Source organism: Haliaeetus albicilla, chromosome 8 (genome assembly GCF_947461875.1).
Source record: "Haliaeetus albicilla chromosome 8, bHalAlb1.1, whole genome shotgun sequence".
Classification (NCBI taxonomy): Eukaryota; Metazoa; Chordata; class Aves; order Accipitriformes; family Accipitridae; genus Haliaeetus; species Haliaeetus albicilla.
This window is the reverse complement of record NC_091490.1, coordinates 1,989,515-2,011,895: the sequence shown is the minus strand read 5'-3', so window position 1 is coordinate 2,011,895 and position 22,381 is coordinate 1,989,515. Positions and strand designations below refer to the sequence as shown.

Sequence of the window (22,381 nt, the reverse complement as noted above, 5' to 3'; positions counted from 1 at the left end):
AGCGTGCTGAAACTAAAATTCCCACCGAAACCCTCCCGAGCTTGCTCGGGCTGCGTATAACTATACATACAGATGCATCATATATGTTATTATAACTGCACGTTATAGTTTCAGCACACAGTGAGGCTTCACCCCCGCGGTGCCAGCAGGCTACTGCTCTTGCTTTCACCCACCCTTCACTTTTACAAAAAAACCCCCCATGGATGAGTCAAAACCCAGAGCAGCCCCGGCAGAGGAAGGGTCTGCCTTGGCCCGGGGTGGGGGGAGAAATTATGTTCCCCAACGTTTCCTTCTGCGAGGGCAGAGGCGAGCGAGCGGTGCGGTATTTCCTGTGGTTGCAGCGTCTAATGAGGTTAACACTGTTATTGAGGTTAACTCTTCAACCGATATGAAAAAGGAAGCCACGGGTTCTGCAGCCGGAGGGGTTTGGGAGCAGCGGTGGGAGCCGGTGGGATGGAGAGCACCGGGGCAGCTCCGGAGCCTCGGCCCCTTCTGCCCCCCCACCCCGGGGGTCCGCAGCCCCGTAGCATCCTCCGATGAGCTGGGGTCCGGCACAAGCAGAGGGGGTGACGCTCGGTGCCGGTGAAAACAGCCTCAGGCCTTGAGGAGTTTTACATTGTAGGCTTCTGGGATTAGTTAGAAAAACGTTCTTTTGCTGATGGAGCTCAGCCCGGCTCCCCAGGACCCCTCCGCTGGGCTCCTGTCGCCTCGCACACAGCCACACCATCCTAAAAATCCATTCGGGATGGACTTACACTTGCCGGGATGACTCCAAATCCTGTAACAACTTAAAGACTAAAAAGGCAAACCCCCCCCGGGGCTGTTCCTTTAAGGGATGCTGGGTTTTCCCATGGACTGACTCAGACTGGAAACTCTCAGTTTTTCTCGACACAGCTATCTAGGTCAGGCTTGCTGACACTTGCTGATGCTTCTCGCCGTGCTCGACAGCCCCGGCCGCAGCAGCAGGCAGAGGGGCCCGGCAGCACATGTCCTGAGGACTGGCAAGGTAAGGACCCCCCCGCTGTGCCCAGCTTCCAGCCCACTACCACCCGGGTTTAAAGCCCCCCAAAATCCCCGCTCGTGTTTCTCAGCTGCTGCTTATGTGCGTTAGCCACCTCTGACACACATTGCTGGTAAAGATTTTGCATGGTTTGGGCTTGCACAACCGGGACAGTTTTTCCTTCTTCATTTGCTTCGCGTTTCTTTAGCGCTAGCGTACGAGGAGGCTTTTTAGTAGAGATGAAATCAAAGACCCATCGTCTCTCGACAACGGTCTCGTTCCTTCTGGCTTTGGAGTTTGCAAATGCCCGGAGTTTGCAAATGCCCGTAAATTGGAATAAAAACGCGAATGTGAGTGATCCCCAGAGGAGGCAGAGCCTGCGATCTTGTCTTAGAGCTGGCAGTCAGGCAGATTTATTGTCTTTTCAGCTCTTTTCATAGAGCACGAGGCTTGGTTGTTTTTTTTCATTTGTTCTAACTTGCAGAAGGTTTACAGGCAATTGGAAGGCCTTCAAGTTCTCTTAGTGGGTCAGGTAATAGGAAGGCACTTGAAATTTGACTCAATCATTACGAATACTTGCACAGCCCTTAAAACAAACGAGGTCAGCGCACACAGCAGGAGAAATACAAAAGCATTAGCTGTAGCTAGTAGCCTGGTTTGGGTCGAACAACATCATTTTGAAGCTTTCACAGTGGACTCTGGTTCAGCTTGTCCCTCAAGGGGAAACTTGCCATTTCTAACATCAGATTTTGTATAGGGTTCTTTTAATTATTGCGGGCTTAAAAAGAAAACCACAGAGGCGTGGGGCTTTGCTCAGTTTTCAGCACCGTGCACGTGAACGGGGTGGAAGGCTATGGCAAGGGTCTGCCCAGCACCCAGCCCTGCGCCCATCGCAGCATCGCCCCAGCCTTCGGGGGGGCTCGGGTGTGCCGTGAAAGCTGCTCCCAGGTGGATGTTTCTCTTGGAAAAGTGCAATTCCCCCCTCGCTGGCAAGGCTGGGCTTCACCTCTGGAGGGGGGGGTGAATCCAAAGAGGCTGGGGAGGAAGGTGAAGTGAGCAGGGGAAAATTCAGGCAAGGCTGTGGGATGCGGACATGAGCGCGGCTCCTTGGAAAGAGAGGGAAAGCCCTTGCCTGGGATTTTGGGACTGTCTCGGGGCGGGGGGGGGGAGCACGGCCAGGAAGAGCCATTGCTCGGCTCAGGCAGGACCCGCCACAGCAAGGGGGTGGGAAAGGTGTTATGGAAACAGGGGATGCTTCTGTCCCATGAGACTGTGTCTGGGGGGGTCTGAGCATCTCCAGGGATGGAGACTGCAGAGCAACCCCTCAGGGCAGCCAGCCCCATGCTTGGCCATCCTTAAAGGGCTTTTTCTTACGTTTAACTGGAATTTCCTGATTTTCAATGTGAGCCCATTGTCTCTTGTCCTGTCCCTGGGCACCACTGAGAGGAGTCTGGCTCCCTCATCTCTACTCCCCCAGCAGACATATATATGCAAGGATAAGACCCCTCTGAGCCCTCTCCTCTCCAGGCTGAACAGCCCCAGCTCTCCCAGCCCTCCCTCACATCTCAGGTGCTCCAGACCCTCAGGCACCTTTGCTGGACTCATTCCAGTCTGTCCCTGTCTCTCTTGTTTTGGGGGGAGCCCAGCCCCGGACCCAGCGCTCCAGATGTGCCTCCCCAGGGCTGAGCAGAGGGGCAGGATGAAAACAGAAGCATCCCCTGCAACCCCCTCACCCAGCACACCAGTCTTCTTCGAGGAAGGCTCTCGGGCTGCTGAGGCGTGATTTCCCTTTTGTAAATCCACGCTGCCTGCTCCCATCACCTCCTGGTCCTCCTGCGTGTGCTGGGAGCTGGTTTTTGGGGGTTTGCTCCATCACCTGCCCGGAGGTGGAGGTGAGGCTGTCCAGCCTGTGGGCTACCAAAAACTGCATGAACATACGGGTTTGTATAAGGAAAGGATTGGAGAAATTTCATGGCTATGAAAACTAAGAGAAATGTCACCAGAGGTGGAATCTTGGGGAAAGCGGCCTCGAGGCTGCTCACCGGGGCTGGACACAGGGCTCTGCTGATGGGGTGCCCGTTACCCAAAACACTGAGTCCCGTGTGCCCACGGGCCCGTCTCCCTGCGCTCCCACTGCTGGCGCGACCCGGCCTGACCCCAAATCCCCAACGAAACCCTCGCCGTGCATCCCCACGGCCACCTCCGGCGCGGTCCCCGAGCATCCCTGGGGTGAGGGCAGACCCGGCCGTGTCGGGCAGCGGTGCGGCTGGTGGGATAATTCACATTTTTCCTCCCTCCCCAGACTATGCCAGGCGCGGGCAGCGGCCGCAGCCCAGGCCATGGCGGGATCTGGCGAGGCTTTGGCACTCCACGTCCTGCTCTGCTGCCTGTGCGGAGGTAAGCGGCGGCGGCGCGGCATGGCTCGGCGCAGCCGCTACGGCATCACCCTCGCTGAGCGCCGGAGCAAATGCCCTGTCCCTGCTGGGGAATCGGAGTGGGAGTAGGAAAATTATAGGGCTACAGCTATGGATTTGGCGGGGGGGGGAGCGCTTTTTTAGCATTGCAAGGGGGGGGTCCCACGCCTTGCAGCACCCTCTCCTCCCTGCTCGCATCCTTGGAGCGGGGCCACGGGCAGCCACGTTGAAGCATGCTGGCGTTTCACCGTCTGCGAGGAGCGGTGTGACCCTGCCTCCGCGCACACGAAGCCGGAGCTCAGCTGCACCCTTTCCAGGAAGGCCAGATCGAGCCCGATACCGGCTGTGAGCTGGGTTTGCCGGGGCTGCTGCAGAAGCCTCATCTGATAGCGAAGGGCAGGCTGTGCCTCCGCGCGGGGGCTGCCGCCCTAATCTCGGGGGATCAGAGCTCTCAAGACTACGGGTTATTTCCCTGCAGTCATTTAAGCATTAAAGCAAAACCTAAAATGGGTGAAACTAGCCGTTTCTGATCCGAGGGGATGAGTCACCAGCTGCTGGGTCACTGCTGAAGGCAGGGGGGGGTTTATCCCCATCCTGGAGGGGCTGAGGGGAGCGAGGGGGCCGCGGGGTCCCGCCACGCTGCCGCCCGCATCCCGGAAAGGCGACCGCCCGCGCGGAGCGGTGCAGCCCGCGGGCATCCTCTCCTCCCGTGGGACGCCCACCCGGAGCCGCCCTGACCCGTGGGGTGTTGGCGCAGGTGTCGCGAACATCAAGTGCTCGGGGCACGTCTGGATCGAGCCCGCGCCGGTGGTGCGGATGGGCTCCGACGTCTCCATCAACTGCCTCTCCACCCTCGGCTGCCCCTGGGCCAAGTTCCTCATCCTTCTCAACTACAGCCTCGCCGAGGGTCCCCTCCAGCCCCTCAACAGCAGCACCGTCCGGCTCCAGCTGCGCGATTTCCGAATGCCCTTCGGGACCGTCGCCTGCTTCGCCCGCTGCTCCGACAGCGAACGGCACCAGCTGGTGTGCGGCACCCACGTCCTGGCCGGCTGTGAGTAACCCCCCCGCGGCGACGGGGTTTCGGTGATTTTTGTTAAGCCGCCAGCACCGAGGAAGTCGGGGCGGGTTGGGGGTTACAGCAGCCTGGATTTGGCACCGCTCGGGGCGGGGAGGGGGTGTCAGCACGCTTTGCCTGACCTCACCTCCACAGACCCTCCGGACCCCCCCGGCAACCTGACCTGCACCATCCGTGAGCACTCGGGGTGCCTGGCGTGCACGTGGGACACGGGACGGCCGACCCACCTGAGCACCCGCTACGCCCTCCACCTGCGCAGGTAAGGTCCCGTGGGACCGGGGCGGGGGGCTGCGGGGCGGGCGATGCGACCACCCGGACGGGGCCGGGGAAGGAGAGGGGTAACCGGCGGAGCGGCCGGGACGCAGCGGCCACGAAGCTGGGTGACACCGGGGCTGCTCTGCCGCCGGCGGTGAATTGGGTCGGGCGCCGTGCCCTACTTACGCTTTCTAAAGCTGACATCTTCCTCGTCTCCTGCTCGCAAACCGCGTTTTAAACCACGGGTTTGATTCCGCAGGGTGGACCTTACGCGCTCGGTGCTACTAGTGGCCTGGCAAACGTTGCACCAACGCGTTACAGCCTTTTTTTTGCAGGTGCATTGATTCTCTCCAAGTTAAAGGGCGTGCAGAGAGGGTGCAGCCGGCGGTGTGCACCTAGCGCTGCCCAAACCCCGAAACCGAAACCCCAGCAGAGTACAAAAGCTCGAACCTGAAGCAGGCGTGCCGGCTGCCGCGCAGCATGCCGCAGCCCTTCCTACCCAGCCCGGGATGCTTTGTGCCATGTCTGACACCGAAGCACCCGCGACACAAGACCGGCAGGCTTTCAAAATTAATCTGACTCAATTATTGAAGTAAATGCATTAAATCCCGTCATACGTAGGCTTTGTAAAGTGATTAACTGCCTGCTTAAATTTGCCTAGGTTCAACCGCGCAGCCAGAAAGAACTGAGAAAGTTCACTTCCTACAGCAAAAATGCAAATGCCCTGCAGAAACATCAAGAACCGAAGGCAATTACTTTCTAGCTTGCTTTAAGAGTGACAAACCCCAGTTTTGGAGATGACTGTGCCCCCTTGAGAGTCGGGCTTGCCTTGCCAGCGGGTGCACGATGCTGGGCCAGGCTCTGACCGGGGCTGCTTTCTGATTCCCAGTGTGGGGACAGCGGTGGCGGAGGATGCTGAGGAGGAGGATGCTGAGGAGGAGGAGGAGGAGGAGGAGGAGGAGGAGGAGGAGGAGATCTTCCCCGCGGGCTTGCCGGTGCCGCTGAGCGCGCTGCGTGGCGGGACCCGCTACTCGGCGTGGGTGCAGGCCAGCAACGCGCTGGGTGCTGCCCGCTCGCCTCCTCGGCGCCTCGACCTGCAGGAGCTCGGTATGTCCATCCATCCATCCATCCATCCGTCCATCTGTCCGTGAGCTGCGCTGCATGCTGGGGCTGTGCGTAGCCGTACACGCCGCGCTGAGATGTCGCTTCAGGGAGATGCACGGGCAATGCGGCTGGGGGGTGGGAGGGCAGCCCCCGGGACGTGCCGACCCCCTGATCCACGTTTTCCCGGCTCTTCCCGCAGTGGTTCCCGCTCTACCCCTGGTCGCCGGCGCCGAGACGATGGAGACGTCGCCTCCCACCACCACCATCCGCTGGAAGAGGCAGACGCTGCTGGAGAACGTGCGCTGCGAGGAGCGACACAAAGCCACGGGTGCCCCGGTGTGGCATGTGAGATGGCCTGGGACCCCCCCAAAAAGACTCCCCCCCACCCTCAGATCCATGTGTGTGAGCTGCCCCATGTTAGGAGATGCACCAGTTCTGGAGAGCCCTAAGAATCCACGGGCAATGGGAGCATTTGGGGGGGTCATTTAAAACCCACCCCTTTGCTTCTGTGCCTGGGGGGGGCACGCACCCCCAGCCGTGGGCAGCCCCCCACCTTTGTCAGGGCAGAACAGCCAATGCCCTCCGAGAGCACCTTTCAGGCAGGGTTATCATCTCTGCTTTTTAAGCAAAAGGGCAAAACTCAAAATATTTCCGAACGTTATCTAGTTCTGCAAGGAGGCAGAAAAGCCTCTAGGGATGCTCAGTGCACGCACGCTTCATCGGTCGTCCCTGCACACTCGCAGACATGACCGCACTGCGGGCAGCTCCACCCGGGTCCCTTTCGGAAACCTCCGGCACCCACCAGAGCCCCCCCCCAAATTGCCATGGTGTCAGAAGCCCAGCGATGTAGCCGGCTGGGGGCTCTCGCTGCACCACCCCAGCTTGCCCAGTGCGTTAGCCAGCCCCGTGTCCTCGGGGAGGACCTTGCCTGTCCCCATCCACGTAGAAGAGGAAGACAGTGACCGCCGCCGGCTCCCACTTTACATTTTGGGGCCGGCGGCAGCAGCGGTGGGGGGACAATCCTGCTCCCCACCTAGCACCCCGCTTCCCTTGCAGGTGGAGGAGTGGGACAGCACGGCGCAGCACGGGTCCCGCTCGCAGCACGACCTGCAGAGTAACACCCAGTACGCGTTTCAGGTCCGGTGCCGGCTCAGCCCTGCCGACAGCCCCTGGAGCGCCTGGAGCACCCCTTTTCTCTACACCACCCCCGAGGCAGGTACGCTCAGCCTCGGCACTGCTCTCCCTGTGGTTTTTTTGTTGTTTTTTTTTTTTTTCCCCCAAAAGCAGCCCATCAGCTCCTTGAGATGCTCTGCGGGGACCCGGCCCAAGCTCAGGATGCTGGGCATCCCGTTAGCATCCTCGAGTCAGCTCAGTGACACGGGAGACCGCTGTCGGCAGACGTCGGGCACGACGCTGTGGCATCGCCACCGTCCCCACGCTGCGGCCAAGGGCTGAGCACTGTCGTAAGCCGGCAACTTGTCTCATGCCCTCCGAGGGCTCCCGGCCCCGCGGCGGGCTGCGGGTCATGGTGATTTTGGCAGATTCCTCAGGTTGCGGCGGTACGGTAGGAGCTGGAAAGATGCCAGAGGGGCTTTGCAGGCACGTGGTTTTTCCGTACAAAAAGAGGGATGGGATATGCGTATCCGTCTTTGGTAGCTGGCTTGCTCCCTGGCAGCAGGGAAAAGTCCTCTGGCCCTAGGTGGAAAAGTGTCCCACCAAGACCTGTTGTCTTGGGTCATCCGACACATACCTTGTTGCCTTCCCCTCTTTGCATCCCAGTTACTAACACCAGGATAAGCTTAGACACAGCCGGCTCCGTTATCTCGGCCGAGACGCCCCAGGAGCGATGCCCTCCCTTACATCCCGGTTGCAGCGAGGAAACCGGGGACACGCTCGCCCTAAAAAGCAGCGCTCGCTGCTTTTTTCAGCCCGGGCTGTTTCCTCTCCGCAGCAGCAAAGCCGTGCAGCACGGAGCCGCCGGCCGAGCGTGGCTTTCTGCAAATGCTGCACGTGGGTGGGAGCCCCGTCCGTGGGTGGGAGCCCCACGCATGGGTGGGATCCCCGGCTGGTTCCCCTTCGGGAGCTCACGCCACGTCCCACGCTTCCTCCCGCAGCCCCCGCCGCGGCACCCGACGTCTGGCGGCGGCTGGGCCCGGCGTTCTCGAACGGCAGCCGCGAGGTGACGGTCTTGATCAAGGTAAAGTCTTTTTTGGGCGGCTCCTGTGAAATTTCCCCGCGCGAGAACAGCCCCTGCCGAGAGGTGGTGGAAGGTGATGCCCTTGGACCAAAGAGATGGGGGGGGGGGGGGAAGAGGAGACCCCAACACGTTCTTGGGGCAAAACCTCTCCATCCTTGCAAAAATCCGTCCCCGTTGCCCAGCTGAGGGGACGTCTATCCTGCGCCAGGGCTGCTGGGGGTCAGACCCCTCACCCATCCCCTCTCCGGCCGTTCGCAGCCCCTCTCGCCCCGGGATGCCCGCGGGAAGATCCTGGGCTACACCGTGACCGCCGAGAGCCCCCGGGGAGCGATGCTCCTCTGCAACACTTCCAGCACGGCGTGCAGCGTCCTGGTCCCCCCCGGAGCCCGTGCCCTCCAAATCACCGCTCACAACTCCAGGGGGGCTTCCAGCCCCGCCAACATCACCCTCGGCCGAGGTGCCGGCGGCCAGGAAGGTAGGATCTCGCACAAAGCAATGGCAGCTTTAACAGAGACCAGCTTTTAGCAGGATGGCAGGGGAAAAAAATGCTAGGTTGTGCGTGCGTGGCTTTAAAGCAAGGGAAAAGCCCCGGCAGAGCTTTTCCAAGGGGACACAATGTCCTCCGGACGAGGCCGGCATCCCCTGGCGATGGAGATGCTCCGCAGGCGCCTATCTCAGCCCTTGGCCTCTGAAGGCTGCAGCAACAAGCTTAAAAATCTGTTTGTCCTGCCTGTGCTGGCTGGTGGTGGGCAGCGGGCTCGGTGCAAGGGTGCTCCTCTGCTCCGTGCTCCCAAAAATAGCTCCTGCTGCCTCTGGCAGGGAGACAGCCCCAGCTGGGAGCTGGGTCCTTGCAAACAGAAAGGGAGGGAAAAAAAAAAAAATTCCTTTCTGGGCCACCTTAGGTTCCCTGCACTACAGGTTGTGTGGTTTTCCCCACAACCACACTTTCCTATTTTTTAAAAGTGTGCCTTTTAATGAGCAATGGGAGGGGAAAGTCCCATTCAAATTGAGGACAAATACATGACTAAAAAGAAACTAAAGAGAAATAAGGTGGAAAAAATTCTCTAATCTCTCATATTTATCAGAATCATGTGCCTTTCTTGTAAGAAATGACAGGTAAAGCATTTCAGATGAGACATGACAAAGCTGAAGATGTGCTTTCGCGATATGTGTATGTGAGCACAGATATATAAAAAAATAGATGTATAGATATAAAAATATAGATATTGGTATTTTTATATATATATGTGTGTGCATGTGTGTGTGTATATATATATATATATATATATATGTATATAAAACCCCACTACATTCTAGAATTTCTTGTTCCCTCTTCATCCTTAAACATTTTCAGGAAAGACACATTTTACCTGGGTTTAGCTGACCCTTCCAAAGTCTTCTGCTCTTCAAAGATGAGGTTGGGCTGACAGCCCCCCTGCCGTCTCTCTCCGCAGAGTTCCCGGCACCGGTGGCTGTGGAGGTGAAGCCCGAGAACCGGAGCGGGATCTCGGTGGCCTGGCAGCCCCCCCGCCGCAGCGGGAGGTCCCCGCTCTGGTTCATAGTGGAGTGGGTTTCCACCGCCCAGTATGGCCAGAAGGAGCAATATTTTTGGAAGAAAGTCCCATGCCAGGAAACACACACGTACATCCAAGGTAAGATACTCCAGGAGTCATTTCGCTGTTTGGTGTGGTTCATCAGGATATTATACAGCCAAAATATATCAGAAAGGCAGAGTTTCATGTGAAATTGAGCCCCTGGCCACTTAGTTTTTGGAGAGTGGGACCGTGAAGAGCCCTTTGGGAGCAAGGAGGAGCGAGGGCAGTCGGTGGGATCGGGTCTCCCGGGTGAAGGTGAGAGGGAAAGAGGACGAAGCCCTTGAGCAAGCCGAGAGCTTTCACAGCAGCTTACAAATACATTTTCAAGGCAAATCTTGCTCCTTTCCAGAAGAGGCAGTACCAGGAGGTCGCATCAACGTGTCGGTATATGCGGTCTACCCCGACGGAGTCAGCAAACCAAGCTGCGGCCAAGGTAAGCCCAGGGGGGTGGAAAAGCTGCCGCTAGCTGCAATAGAGCTGCGGAGCTCAGCGGGCCCTTCCATTCCCGGTGTGCCCACAGCCTGCCAGTTTTGTGGACTGACTTAGTTTTAGAAACAAGATGCAAACCCTTCCCGTTGACCAGAGGAAAGCAGGGCTCTAGATCAAAACCTTTTGGCCGCAGGACATGAAAATAGGGATCTTTTTATCAATGCATCTGTATGAAAGCCTTCTGTGCGCAGGAGCTAGAGATCTAACGCACACGAGAACCACGTCTTAATTCACAAGGTACACCAATGGGCTCATGCTCCCTTTTTGTGATAGAAAAGGTGAGGTTGCTGCTTTGCACATTTGACAGTAAAATGTTACAGATAAACCAAAACATAGAAAACAACTTTTACAGAGACCAACCGGCCAAGCTGCAGCTTGCCCTTTCTTACCTGGAGCGGGGAGCAGGCAGGCTTCGCTTCTGGAAACTGTTTTAGGTAAGAGCATAGCCCAATTTACAAGGGAAAGTAAGGACTATCGTCATCTCAAGCACTGCGTGCCTTGGCTTTGGCTGTCCCCAGGAGCTGGGCACGCCGAGCTCCCTGAGCCGTTCCATCCCACTGCTGGTCCTCGCCCAGGTGAACCAGGATAACCCCCACACCGCTCACCATCCGAGCGCTGAGCACCCTCCCAGCACCACCGTACCTGCTCCACGGCCACCACAGCGCAGGCAAAACCCCTCTGCATGCAGGGATGCTGCACGCAGCATCCAGCGATGGCTGCGCAGGTCCATGGAGACAAGGGAGGGCTGAGGTGAAATCAGTCTATGGATCACTCCTAGGACCTCCAGAGCTCCTCCAACACAGTTTATAACCCAGGGCTGAGCTTAAATATCCCGGGGGCAGGGGGTGTGGGTGGAGGTCCTAGGTGAGGCTGGTCAGGGCTATGAAGACCCGTTAGTGCCCTCCCTGCCCTGGCAGAGCAGGGGTAACACCTGAGGATGTCGTCACTTCACTGTCCCATGCTGTGATGCAGTTTTAGGTGGGTTATCTGAAGCTGCTCAGATACTTTCCCTGTGACAAACCGGCTCTGTGTTTCTGGTTGGCACCCCTCGCAGCTTTGAGAAGGGCAGTTATTCAATTTTTTCCCCGAGAAATGGAAACAAATGTTCCTGGCCGATTCATCCCGGGCTGTTCACATCTGTTAGCCCTGCCAATTAGGTGTTATGCTCACAGACACGCTGACAGTCTTTGGCTCTGGGCAGGCCGGGGTTTGGGCACCTCCAGCTCTGGCGACATGAATTTCCAGGGTCCTGATCCTCAAGTGGGCTTAAATCTCGGCAGCAGGTCTCCGTCTGCGTGGAAGGGGGAAGAGCTGGGTGTCAAAGGGAGGATGCTCTAACCTTTGCACTAGCAAATGGCTTGGAAATGTGTTAAATGCTTAAAAATAGAGACTTTATCCTTAGTGGTTGCAGAGACTCCTTTAACAAAGCTTGGGGGTTTATGTGGGGAAGTGCCAACATAAGGCAGCAGTGAAGCTCGTGCCTGTGACAAGGTTTGCTTCCAAAGCACCGACACAACCCACGGCTGACACCCGCAGTCAAGTCCTCCAGCTTGACCCCACAGGTTGAACCTCTTTCTTCTTTATTCAGATTGAGCCCGTCCATCGTCAGTAAGGCATTGCTGCAGGCATATTAATTTTTGTTATTTTATACCAGTTCAATGTGCCAGTGACACCTGCCCCCCAAAGAGCTGAATTCCCAGGCTGCAGAATGATGTACTCCAGCACTTGCCTTCCACAATCCCATGTATTTGAGAGATGCTTTGCAGCGCCTGCAGCGCACTCCAGCTGAGTGGGCTTGTACTGCAAACACGCTCTACTTAGGGAACCGAAATACTCAAACTCCGGGAGCTCTGCTAGGAGATGCGTGTGCTTCAAATGCACAAAATCAAAGGCAGTACTTTCTACTGGGATTTTTTTGCCCTTTGGAGAGGCAGAAATTGCATTTGGATTCGCGTTGGTCCTTGCGAATCAAGTACCAAACAGAAGCGGAACAGGGCTTGCTCCACCAGGCTTGGATAAGCTCCATCCTTTGACCGCTGCTGTTTTATTCATTAAAGGCTGTGAATTCCAAAAGGTTTTCACTCATTTTCATCTAAACCAATCTCAACGGATGGGTTACTCTGTTGCAGAAATCACTGGCTGAAACCAGGTGGCCTGTGTTTTTTAGGTTATTATTATATATATATTATATATATAGGATATATTAAGCTGGATATCCTTAATTGTCCTGGCCAGTTGAAGCTCTGTGATTGTAGGTGAGGGTGCTGGCTGCTCTTCTGATTGATGCTGATGCTCTGCTTCAATGCATTCAGCCCTCTGCTGCCACAAGCAGACGTTCGCCATGAGCCGGGTGACGGTCCCCCTCTGCGGAGGAGGTGGCTTCTCGTCCCTGCCCTGCTGGGACCGCCGGCTTCGGGGACAGAGAGGCAAACATGGGGAGCAGCAGGATTTTTCCTAAAGCAGTCAGCCAGCTGAAGGGCATGGAGGAGTTTTCAGACATGCAAATGAGGCGTTTCATAAAGCACCTGGATTCTTGTACTTCTAAAGATGCTCTTGCAAGTCTGCCCTTCCCAAATTTCCCAGTATTGGCAATTTGCTGTCTTGGGAAAACCCCGCTGCCAGTGTGAGCTGTACTTGCACGGATGACTCTGCAAAAGGGGCCCTTTATGTTGCCAGCCGCTCTGGGGGCATTTCCCTTCCTTCAAACCCAACGCGGACCCACAACCACATCAGCAATGCTCACCGCCATTGAAAGACACAGCCAAATCATAGGGAGCAAGGCTGGAGAGGAAGATTACCCCGTCCCAAGGGAAGATCAGCTGTATTGCTTCCATTCCCGACAGATGTTTGCTGAAACTGCTCTTGCATTTCCAAGAAAAGGCAACCCACCCTGGCGCTCCTCCTTGCTGCTAGACCAGTTGTCCTCTTCGGTGACCCGTGCTTTAACTGCTGCAGTCCAAGATGACGACTCTTGTCCTGCTCGTGGTGAAAAGGGACCGGCTCCCTTCCTTGTCCTTGCAATAGCACTCCCTTACGTTCCCAGCACACCTCCCTCCTGCGTGCTCTGCCCGGGATGCTCCGGCGGGACACGTTCTCCGGAGGGGGAGCGTGCACGCCGTGCACGTCCCAGCAGAGACCCTTTTTCTTGCAGGGTGACCCCCCCGAAGAAAGCTCGCTGCTTGTTTTAGCAAAAATACGCGTCTTGCCATGGCAGGCTCTTTAGCTGCAGATCTTCCCTCACCGCACAGCCCGTCACACAAACGGATGCCATCAGAAAATTCAGTCCCATGGGGGTCACACACTTTGGGAAATAATCTGTAGGGACTCGTGAAAAATGATGTACGGTTCCTCAGGAAGTCTAGATTCTTGTTTCAGGTGCTGAGGGGAGCGGTGTGCGTGGAAGATGTTTTGTAATTGGTGTTATGTGTTCATCAACATCTCGTTTAATTGGATCTCTGAGAAATAGGAGATTGAGTAGAGTCCAGCCAGAGCTGGAGTTACTAATTACTTTAGGGGGCTTTATTTTTCTCATTATACCATTATTTACTTTTCTAAACAATATTAACAAAATAAAAATAAGCCATAGCTTCTATGTCACCCACTGTCCTCTAAATGAAGTTATGGACATTTTTTTCCTCTCTCTGTTTAAGTCCCGTCGGAGGACCAGGTCCTGGGCAGCACCTACAGCGAGATCTCCCATGGTAAGAAGATAGTAGCTCAGACTTGGTAAGCCAGACTTTCTCCTTGACCAGAAGTGGAAGTTTTAGCCCGAGCAGCACCTGGCGATGGGGAAGCAAAAGCTCCCTTTCACACTTTGGAGGAGTCTGAAAAGCAACTTTGCACTCTGTGGGGACATGAGCCGCATGGCAGGAAAGGCTGCGGTGCTCTCATGGATGAATAGCACCCGCATAATGCAAGCCTTAAGTTTTGCTTCTTCATGAGACTTATAGTATAATGTACATTACGACCAGTAGGAGATAAGAAAACAAGGAAAATACAAGGTAACACTCACACGTAGCATACCAGCAATAGACTGTTTCAATCTCGCAGTTTGAACCAGAGACTCGTCTAAGCATTTCCCATCCATGTTTCTAACTTCGGTTATGCTCTGGTTTGCACATCTTCTGGTAAAGGTTACGTTATGATCTGTTGCAGTACTTAAACCAAAAGCAAAACCAACATAAGCTGAAGAATTGACTTCAGTGTTTCTGGAGGTAGTAAGGCTGCGTAGGAAATGGTTTAAGACCGTGACCACACTTCTTCGAACTACTTGGCTGAATCCCCCCTGCGTGGTGATTGCGAGGGGAAGGGGCTGCAGTGCCTGGTCACAGCACAGCGCGGATGGGACGGCAGTTTTCGTTTTGCTTTTGTTATGGCTTTGCTTTGTTCACTGAGGAGCAAAAGGGCAGGTGAAACGCTGAAGGCTGTTTTAGCAAAGGTCTTCCCTTTACTTCAACGAACCTTGTGGCAGATGGGGCGGCAGAGCAGGGCCACCCGATCGACCTTTTTCCTCTCTATCCTTTTTCAGATGATGACATTGGAGTTTTCCTGGGACTGGGCGTCAGCGTGGTCATATTGTCAGCTGTTCTGTTAATTCTGATGTTTAAAAAATCAGCCAGAAAAAGGTATTGCCTTCTCCTCCACGATTTGTTCCTTATTTTCAACTCATACTTTTCTTCCAGAATATTTTAAAATTAACTACAGAAACCAGTCCCTTTCACTGCAGCCTGCTCTTACTGAGGGCGACTTCACCCATTAAGCAGATTGGTATATGAAATGACATTTGTGTGCTCTACAGCAAGGCAGAGACCAACAAAAAAAGTAAAAAATCATTCCTCTGTAAAGGCTAGCCTTTACAGAGATATAAGGGTGGGGGTAAAAAACGAGAGGAAAAACATAACCTCTGTAGGTAAGTTTTGTCCTAGGACTTGTTACTCCCAGTTTTGACTGAGGAGGGGATGCTGAAGCCCCTCACGCCTGGACCCTGAGGGACAGGCGGAGACTGGAGAGTGGAGCAGCTGGAAAACTCAATGGGGAGGACCTTAAAACTGGTTTTAACACTGACTGCTGTTTGCCAGGCACCCTTGCAAACCAGCACTCATCTATCCCAGTTTGCCCAGTAGCTGGAACAGGGATGTCCAGGAGTCCAGGCGCTGCTGTCCGCGACACAAATCCAGGGGAATGGGTGGCCTCTGTGGCACAGCACTGCTGGTTGGATCTTCCCAACAAAACAAGAAATAGGGGAGAGGAGACCTGGGGTAGAGGATGTCGAAGGACTGCCTCTTTTGGTTCCTGAACCCAGCCTAATTCTTCTGCTCTCGATGTCATTGTGAAACACGGGCATTTCAGCAACAACAGGGACTGTGTATTTTCCCAGGAACGCAGCGAAGCACCAGGACGTCAGCAAAGCTCAGCGAAATTAAAATTTCTTGCAAATTATTTTCATTTCTGCAGCAGCTTTGGCTGTAAGAAAATCAACTTTCATTACTGCTGTGTATTTGATTTCATCAGCTCAGGGCACACATGCCTCCTCTGATTCATACGCATAGCTTGGTCCTTCCCCCCGCCCTCCAGTTTAGCAACATTTTCACATCCAGACAAGTTTTACATAAGGGATTTACCTAGAGTAATTTAGCTTCCAGGTTTGCACCGCCACGAATCAAACCTAGGGGAATAAGGTTGAAAGACGAAGAGCTAGAGTTCAAATGGGGAAAACCCCACCCATATGGGGTAAACCTGGGGCTTCCAAGCCATCCTTGAAGGATGGGTGCACTTGTGTGCCCCTCCTGCCGGGGGACAGTTTCATCCTGCATGAAGAATAAGTGACTAATAAAATGGACTAACGTCTTGGCGTTTATTTTTTTCTTTTTGGTAAAGAATTAGCACCATCCTTGTGTCGCTCTTGCCAAAATGGCTGTTTGAAGACTTTCCCCACATGGAAAACAGCAACGTGGTAAAGTCACTCCAGGTAATTGCACTATTATTATTATCTCCCAGCTTTTCTTCACTAGTCTCCCCTTAGATTAAAGCTTGCTCCAGAGCTGTGAGAAACATGGATGGGAAGAGGATTAATCTCTAAGGGACCAGGAACCGATCAGGAATCATTTCCCAGGCATTTCCAAGGTGCATGGGAGCCCAGCTTAGCTGAGGTCTTTAAACTTTGCCTCAATATGCTCTTTATTCAGTGGCCACAGTTGACTCAAGCCACCCTTGAAGTGCGTGCAGGAGCGTGGAGACAGGCACAGCTGCTCCCCGTCTTCTCCCGTCCACCTCGCTGCGGTCCTTTTCACAGGGGGGATTGGATGAGAGAGGTGGGAAGGAAGACGAGATGAAGACAACACGTCATTGCCCCGTTTCTTCCTCGGGATGCTCTAATGGTAGCTCACCCCTGGGTAAAATTTGCCAGTTTGCTCCCACGGTCATCGTTTTTTTTTCCAGGAAAAGAGTGATTCCACAAGTAGCAGTTTCCACGAGCCGTTCTTGGACACCAGCGACCCCGCAGTCATGGAAATCGAGGAGGTGCCGGCGCACAAGGAGTACAAGAACGTGGCCACCAGAAGGAAGCCCAGCAGAGAGGTCCCCGAGGTCGGGGAGCGCCCGGGGACCAAGGTGCCTGCCAGCACCACGACCCCTGAGCAGATCACCGACTACAAACCTCAGGTGTCCGACGGGAACCCCCTGGGGTACGTGGCCGCCAATATTTACCAAACGCAGCCCCCCCCCCACCTCCCAGAACCGGAGATGAATGTCTTCTTCAGAGACTACACGAGCCCCGTTCCCCACCTGTGGGACGGGGAGGGAGGGGGACACCCCCTCTGTCTGCTGGAGAAGATCAACCTCATCTTAAACAACAGCCGGAGCGGGCAAAGCCACGCGTTTGGCTCAGCCCTGGGGGGACACGGCTCCCTCCCGGAGAACCAGTGGGGACACGCGCTGGGCAGCGACGGTCAAGAGCAAACGCTGGTCCCCGATGAGCTGGTCTCTTGCCTGAGAGCCATGAACGAGGAGTCGGGGGATATGAAGACCTGCTTTCCGCAAAGCATCGGGAGATTATTTTGAGAGAGATTTGTAGCTGTGATCGGAAAAAACCCAAAGCGGTGACCATGGCACACATCAACCTTTGAGACTGCAAGCAGCAGAACTGGAGCAAAACTTCAAGTCTGAAATTTGCCTTCTTAATCGACTACAAATTCTTGTGGCTGCCTGGAATGCCTTGGCCAGTAAATCACAATTTTAAACTTACCTCATGTTGTCACAAGCATAAAACCCATAAAACTTGGATTCCCATAAGAACTGAAATACAGAGCAGGTGATTTTTTGCAGGATGCAATATACTTCAATTACTATTCAAAATCATTCTCTTGCTAAATGTTTGGAGCATTTTGTCCCTGGAGCTGACTGCGGTTAGGATGGATAAAACGATCCCTTAGACATCCTGACAGGAGCGTGTAATGTATCTTGGGATGACAATGCAGAGACACTACACCGAGGAGGATTTATATATCATACAGCATACATGGATACCAAGAAAACAAACTCATTTCTGTATGACAGAATAACCCAATTTCATATGCTTTCCTATTCAATAATAAAAACCACATCAGGTAAGAACAAGCCTTCATCATCTGCCAGGCTGATTTAAAATCTCTTTAAATCGGTCACTAGACAGATTCTTCACTTTGGGTGAGGGATTTATCATCTCACAGCAACTTGTCAGCGCCTCAGCCTTGCTGTGTAAAGTGCAATGTGGCACAGCGAAATGGCATTTATTAGGCACGTGACAGGGAATTTGGATCTTCTGACCCCCAGAAAATTAAATACAGGAGTCTCCTTCCCGCTGAGCACCTGCAATATCATTCCAAAGTTTGCCTGGGACTTCAGAGGTTGTCCTGCAAAATGCTTCTAAAGCTACCAGAAACTCCCTGGAAATGTGAGAGGCTGGATTACAAATCTGTTCGCTGATCACCCACACCTTTTTAAGGAAACGCTCCAAATGCTTTTAAGGAATACAAGCATAAAAGAAGTTTGCGATCCTCAGCACTCGCTGCTCTCTGCGAGGTTTGCTCTGCTGGTCCTTTTCTCCTACCTTTTACGTCCCAGCAGAGACTGGTTTCGGTCTGGAGCCGCAGCCGGCGGAGGTGATGCTGCCTGTGGCTGGGCTGGGGAAGGGTGCTGGTCCCACAGCCGCACACTCGTGCACACCCATGCACACTTGTGCACATCCTCGCACGCTCGTGCACGCCCTTGCACGCCCAAGGCTGCTCTTTCACGAGCCTTTGCAGGCTGGCGAAGCCACACTCCCCCAGCTCATACACGGGCTGTTTGGGGGCTGTCTGCGGCAGGTCGCGGGAATTCTGCCCCAAAAACTCCAGTTGGAGACAGCGGTGCCTTCCCCACCTTGCATCCAGGCGAAGGAGCAAAGAGCACACGGCTCCCGTCGTCCCAAGAATCCCCTTGACTTTGCATATAGCTTTGAGTCTCCCTTTACAACAAATAGCACAAAGGGCCTCTGAACTCCGTACGTGTGATTTCTGCTCGCCGAGGAGCCTGCGTAGCTCACGGGGTGCTGGGCGACCGAGCCGGCCACGCACAGCCCAGGGAATATTTGCAGGGAACGTGTCTTGTAAGAATGACGCTAACACCAGCACGTTAAAAGGCAAAAGGATCTGACCGTGCATTACCAAAAATCTGTAAAATAACAAGAGCGAGACTAGACAAATTTTTGTAAGACTTAAAAGTTGCAAAGCTGAGGTAAATGCTAACCGACATGTCATTACCTATCTGGAGTTATCCACTTTAGTATTATGAAATCACTTTTTGCAGTAGCACTGCTAAACCTGGAGATTATATTATTTCTTTCTATTTTTGCTAGGCACTGTATGCGCTTCTCTGACAGCTGTTGCACAAATGGATCGATTTTGTTGTTTACTCCTGGATACCTTCAAACCAACATTGTTGTGCGCTGTACTTGTTTCCTTTTAACAACCCAAGAAATCTGTCGCTTAAGTGTGTACAGAGTAATAGTTACCTGGCAAGGCAGGGTAGGATTCTTCTTTAGAAGCAGCAAACTGTTGCCAAGCCAGAAATGTGGCTTTTACATGTAAGCGAGTCTAAAATTAGTGATTGCCGCCTGTGCAGGAAGGAAATTGTAAAAGAACAGCCACATACTATCAGCAGCCCAAATGTGAGATGGGGAAGGTATTTTTTTCAATGTCCACATCCTGAGACTCACAGTGCCTGTATCGCCCGAACTACCAAACCCTGTGGGTGAAAATGCTCATCTTGTCAAAAAACAAGGCTGAAAGCCTGGTCTTACATTTCAGGCTGGTTGAATTCCCAGCCCTGCTAACTCGCTCCAGGATGGATACCTGCAAATATATCTGTGGCCAGAGGAGCACAGCTCCTCTCCTCTTCAGCAGCCCTCGGCAGGCAGCGGTGCAGGGATGAGACATTGCCCTGCTCTCACCATGCACGCGTGCTGCATCAGTGGCAAAGCTCCCACTGATTTCTTGGGGGGGCTGAAGGAAATATTTCTCCTTTAAAGGGTTGCATGGATGCATCTGGTAAATATGGACTGGTTACTGGAGAAAATGGAAAGAGAAGAGCACAAATATATGTGTATATATGTGTGTGTATGTGTATATGTATACGTCTCTTTTTTTTCCAACTGAATTTTTCTAATATACAATACAGTTCCCCCTCTCCCTCCCTTCTAACCCATTTGGACAGTGCTTGTATCTACCAATGGTTTAAAAGAGGTGACAGGCTTGGTCTGGGATGGGTACGCGTGGTCTGGGATGGGTACGCGTGGTGCTCACCTCTGGCAAAGAACGCATCGGTGGGAAAACGGACTGGTGCGTGAAGACAGCAGGAGTTTTGATAATAGGCCGATACCCCGATGCCCCATCGTGTCCTCGGTTTCAGATTTTTACTTGTCAGATGCGCTCTTTGCTCTGCTGCTTGTCTTTGCCCTTGGAAAGCCCTCTGCATCCCGCCTGTGCCTTCTTTTCCGCCAAGTGCGGTATTTAGGGATGTAAACCAGCGTCCTGCACTATAGGCGTGCAAGCCCAACACTGAGATCCTCATCGGGAGCAACCCTTGAAGATACGGATGGCCCAGTGTTTTGAGTCAAATCATGACGTTGTTTTATTCTCCCTCCCTCAAATATTACACGCTCTCTAATTCCTGATATCAGTATTTTCTAAACTTTTTCTAAGTTTGGTTATATTCTTGGCAGCCGTATCTTGTGCCAGCAATTTTGACAGGTTATTTATCAGTTTGGCAGTGAGTTTCATGGATTGTTCAGCTTCATTGTAACGTAGGGTCATATACCTTGGAGGCACATAAAGGAAGTATACGCTGAGTAATGTCTCTACCCACGGACAGCATGCGCCAAAAAGCACTGATCTCTCACGTAACTCTCCCTCAGCCTGCGCGAGATTGCAAACTCATCTGTACGTTATCCCGTGCGAGTGAAATCTGTATGGAATTATTTTTTGACAAGACATTTTCTTTTCGTGCTGAATGAGTAACTCGGAGAAAGCGGCTGCTGTTGAAGTTTCAGTTGCGGGGGGGCTTTGCAGAAGGCAGGCTTTTTGGGCGTGCAGGAGCGGTGACCCCGTGGCCCTTGGTGGGAAGGAGCGGTGACCCCACGTCCCTGGAGCTTGGTGTCCTTGTCCCCCAGCCAGAGGCAGCCGGGGGCCCGCAGAGACGTCCCTCGCCAGCCTGGGGAAGAGCTCGGGGAGAGCAGTATTGGTGCCAGCCAGCAGCCGCCCGCTCGTCTAAGTGTAATGGAATTAAATATCAAAGCGGAATAGCTTGTGACCCACAGTGACGCGCCACGATGCTGCGTCTCGCTGCTATTCACAGGCCTAACACGACCTCCGTAAAAAGGATCTTTTTATACAAATGGAAGGAGAGAACAAACTAAAAAGAAATAAGAAAGTGGGTGTAGGCTCTTCAAAGCGTCAGCAGGCTCAGAAAACAGCAGAGCCATCCACTGCCTGCTCTTACCTCCATCCCCTCGTGTGGGTACAAGGTGTATCAGGTGTGAGCTTGTGATCTCGCTCGGGCGCAAGCCCTCGGCTCAGGCAGAGGAGTTACCCGCAGCGTGGTGCAGATCAGCCAGAGAACTCTCCCTTTGGGACTCGTTGTTTACCACCCTTCTTCAAAAAGTATGCTTGAAAATTAATTAAACGAAATGCATAATAAAGAAATAATAAATAAACTTAGCACATAATAAAAAGCGATGCATTAAATATGCATCAGTACCTATAAATAAAAAGCGATGCATTAAATGTGCATCAGTACCTGTAATTTTAAATCATTTATGCTGCTGCTCTGCCACCGTTACCGTGCTTTCTGCAGGGGGACACAGCATTCATTCTGGTTTGGCGTCTGAAGCAGAGGAGAGCTGGGTTTTAGCCTCAGCTTAGTCACCGGCTGGCTGCACAACCTTCACCAAGTCGCTTTGCCTCCGTTTGTTATCCACAGAGTCTGGGTAAGTAACAATTACTACCTCTGGAAAAGCCTCGGGATCTAAAGTCCGAAAGCACCATATAGCATTTGGAAACAGGAACACTAGAAGAATATGAAGGTAATAGAAACATTTTCTGAGTAATCTTGCGCTGCTCCTTTCTATTCTGCACAAACATTTGCCAGACTACTCCATGCTGAAATGTTTGTAACCCTTTGGTTGTCAGTAAATTCTGGAAGTGGTTTAGTGGCAGATAAATATGCTGCAGAGGCTAATACTGGATTCAAAACTTTAACGTTTCGCAAAGCTAAATAACAACAGTAGACCTCCGGGGATTTCTGAATGCACAGAGAAAAGATCAAAGCCCAGATTGTGACCAGCACTTGTGAGCAAAGCTGCAAATAAATGCCTGGATCAGCAAAAGCCTTCTGAAAACAAAGCAACGGAAAAATGAGAGCAGATGAAACAGCCGCACAACAGAAGCAGGAATATCCATTCAAAATCACGTTATTTGGTATAGCCTTTTACATTCCTTAGCCTTCAGGAGGATTAATTCTTTAAGAGGGAAGACGAGGAGTTATTCACAGGGTGGAAGGGCTGAGCACACCAGCAGAGACTGAAACCAAAGCTGCATTTTGTAGAAGAGGATGTGAGAAGTGAGGCTGTGGTTTGTGTCTTGACTGGCTTCACTGAATGTCAGCTTCACAGTGTCAAATCCCATGAAGATATCACTTGTAAAGCAATGGGAGCAGGATTCGGATAAAAGATCAAAGCAA

The 22,381-nt window shown here is 53.3% G+C and overlaps 1 protein-coding gene across 3 annotated transcripts; it reads left to right on the top strand.

Annotated features, from left to right (window-relative positions):
* The first annotated feature begins 24 nt into the window (after nucleotides 1–24).
* IL23R (interleukin 23 receptor) lies at nucleotides 25–21,352 on the top strand. 3 transcript variants are annotated; one of them, XR_011325663.1, is made up of 16 exons: nucleotides 25–1,006; nucleotides 3,303–3,397; nucleotides 4,172–4,465; nucleotides 4,625–4,748; nucleotides 5,634–5,851; nucleotides 6,048–6,193; nucleotides 6,905–7,064; nucleotides 7,963–8,045; nucleotides 8,304–8,520; nucleotides 9,500–9,697; nucleotides 9,990–10,073; nucleotides 13,780–13,830; nucleotides 14,658–14,754; nucleotides 16,007–16,097; nucleotides 16,568–18,880; nucleotides 19,002–21,352. XR_011325663.1 is itself a non-coding variant. In XM_069788441.1 (15 exons), exons 2-15 carry the CDS (start codon nucleotides 3,340–3,342, stop codon nucleotides 17,186–17,188), a joined length of 2,361 nt encoding a protein of 786 aa, XP_069644542.1. In that variant the 5' UTR covers nucleotides 25–1,006; nucleotides 3,303–3,339; the 3' UTR covers nucleotides 17,189–18,965. The 3 variants fall into 3 exon arrangements, 2 of the variants coding, with proteins under 2 accessions (XP_069644542.1, XP_069644541.1); XM_069788441.1 differs by lacking the exon at nucleotides 19,002–21,352 and having other exon boundaries at nucleotides 6,986–7,064; nucleotides 16,568–18,965; XM_069788440.1 differs by lacking the exon at nucleotides 19,002–21,352 and having other exon boundaries at nucleotides 16,568–18,965.
* The last annotated feature ends 1,029 nt before the right edge of the window (nucleotides 21,353–22,381 follow it).

Excerpts from the sequence above, each read along its gene's own strand:
- IL23R (XM_069788440.1), top strand. The coding sequence starts at position 3,340 with ATGGCGGGATCTGGCGAGGCTTTGGCACTCCACGTCCTGCTCTGCTGC. Across the intron at positions 3,398-4,171 it reads GCTCTGCTGCCTGTGCGGAG|GTGTCGCGAACATCAAGTGC; the intron begins GTAAGCGGCGGC and ends GTGTTGGCGCAG. Across the intron at positions 9,698-9,989 it reads AACACACACGTACATCCAAG|AAGAGGCAGTACCAGGAGGT; the intron begins GTAAGATACTCC and ends GCTCCTTTCCAG.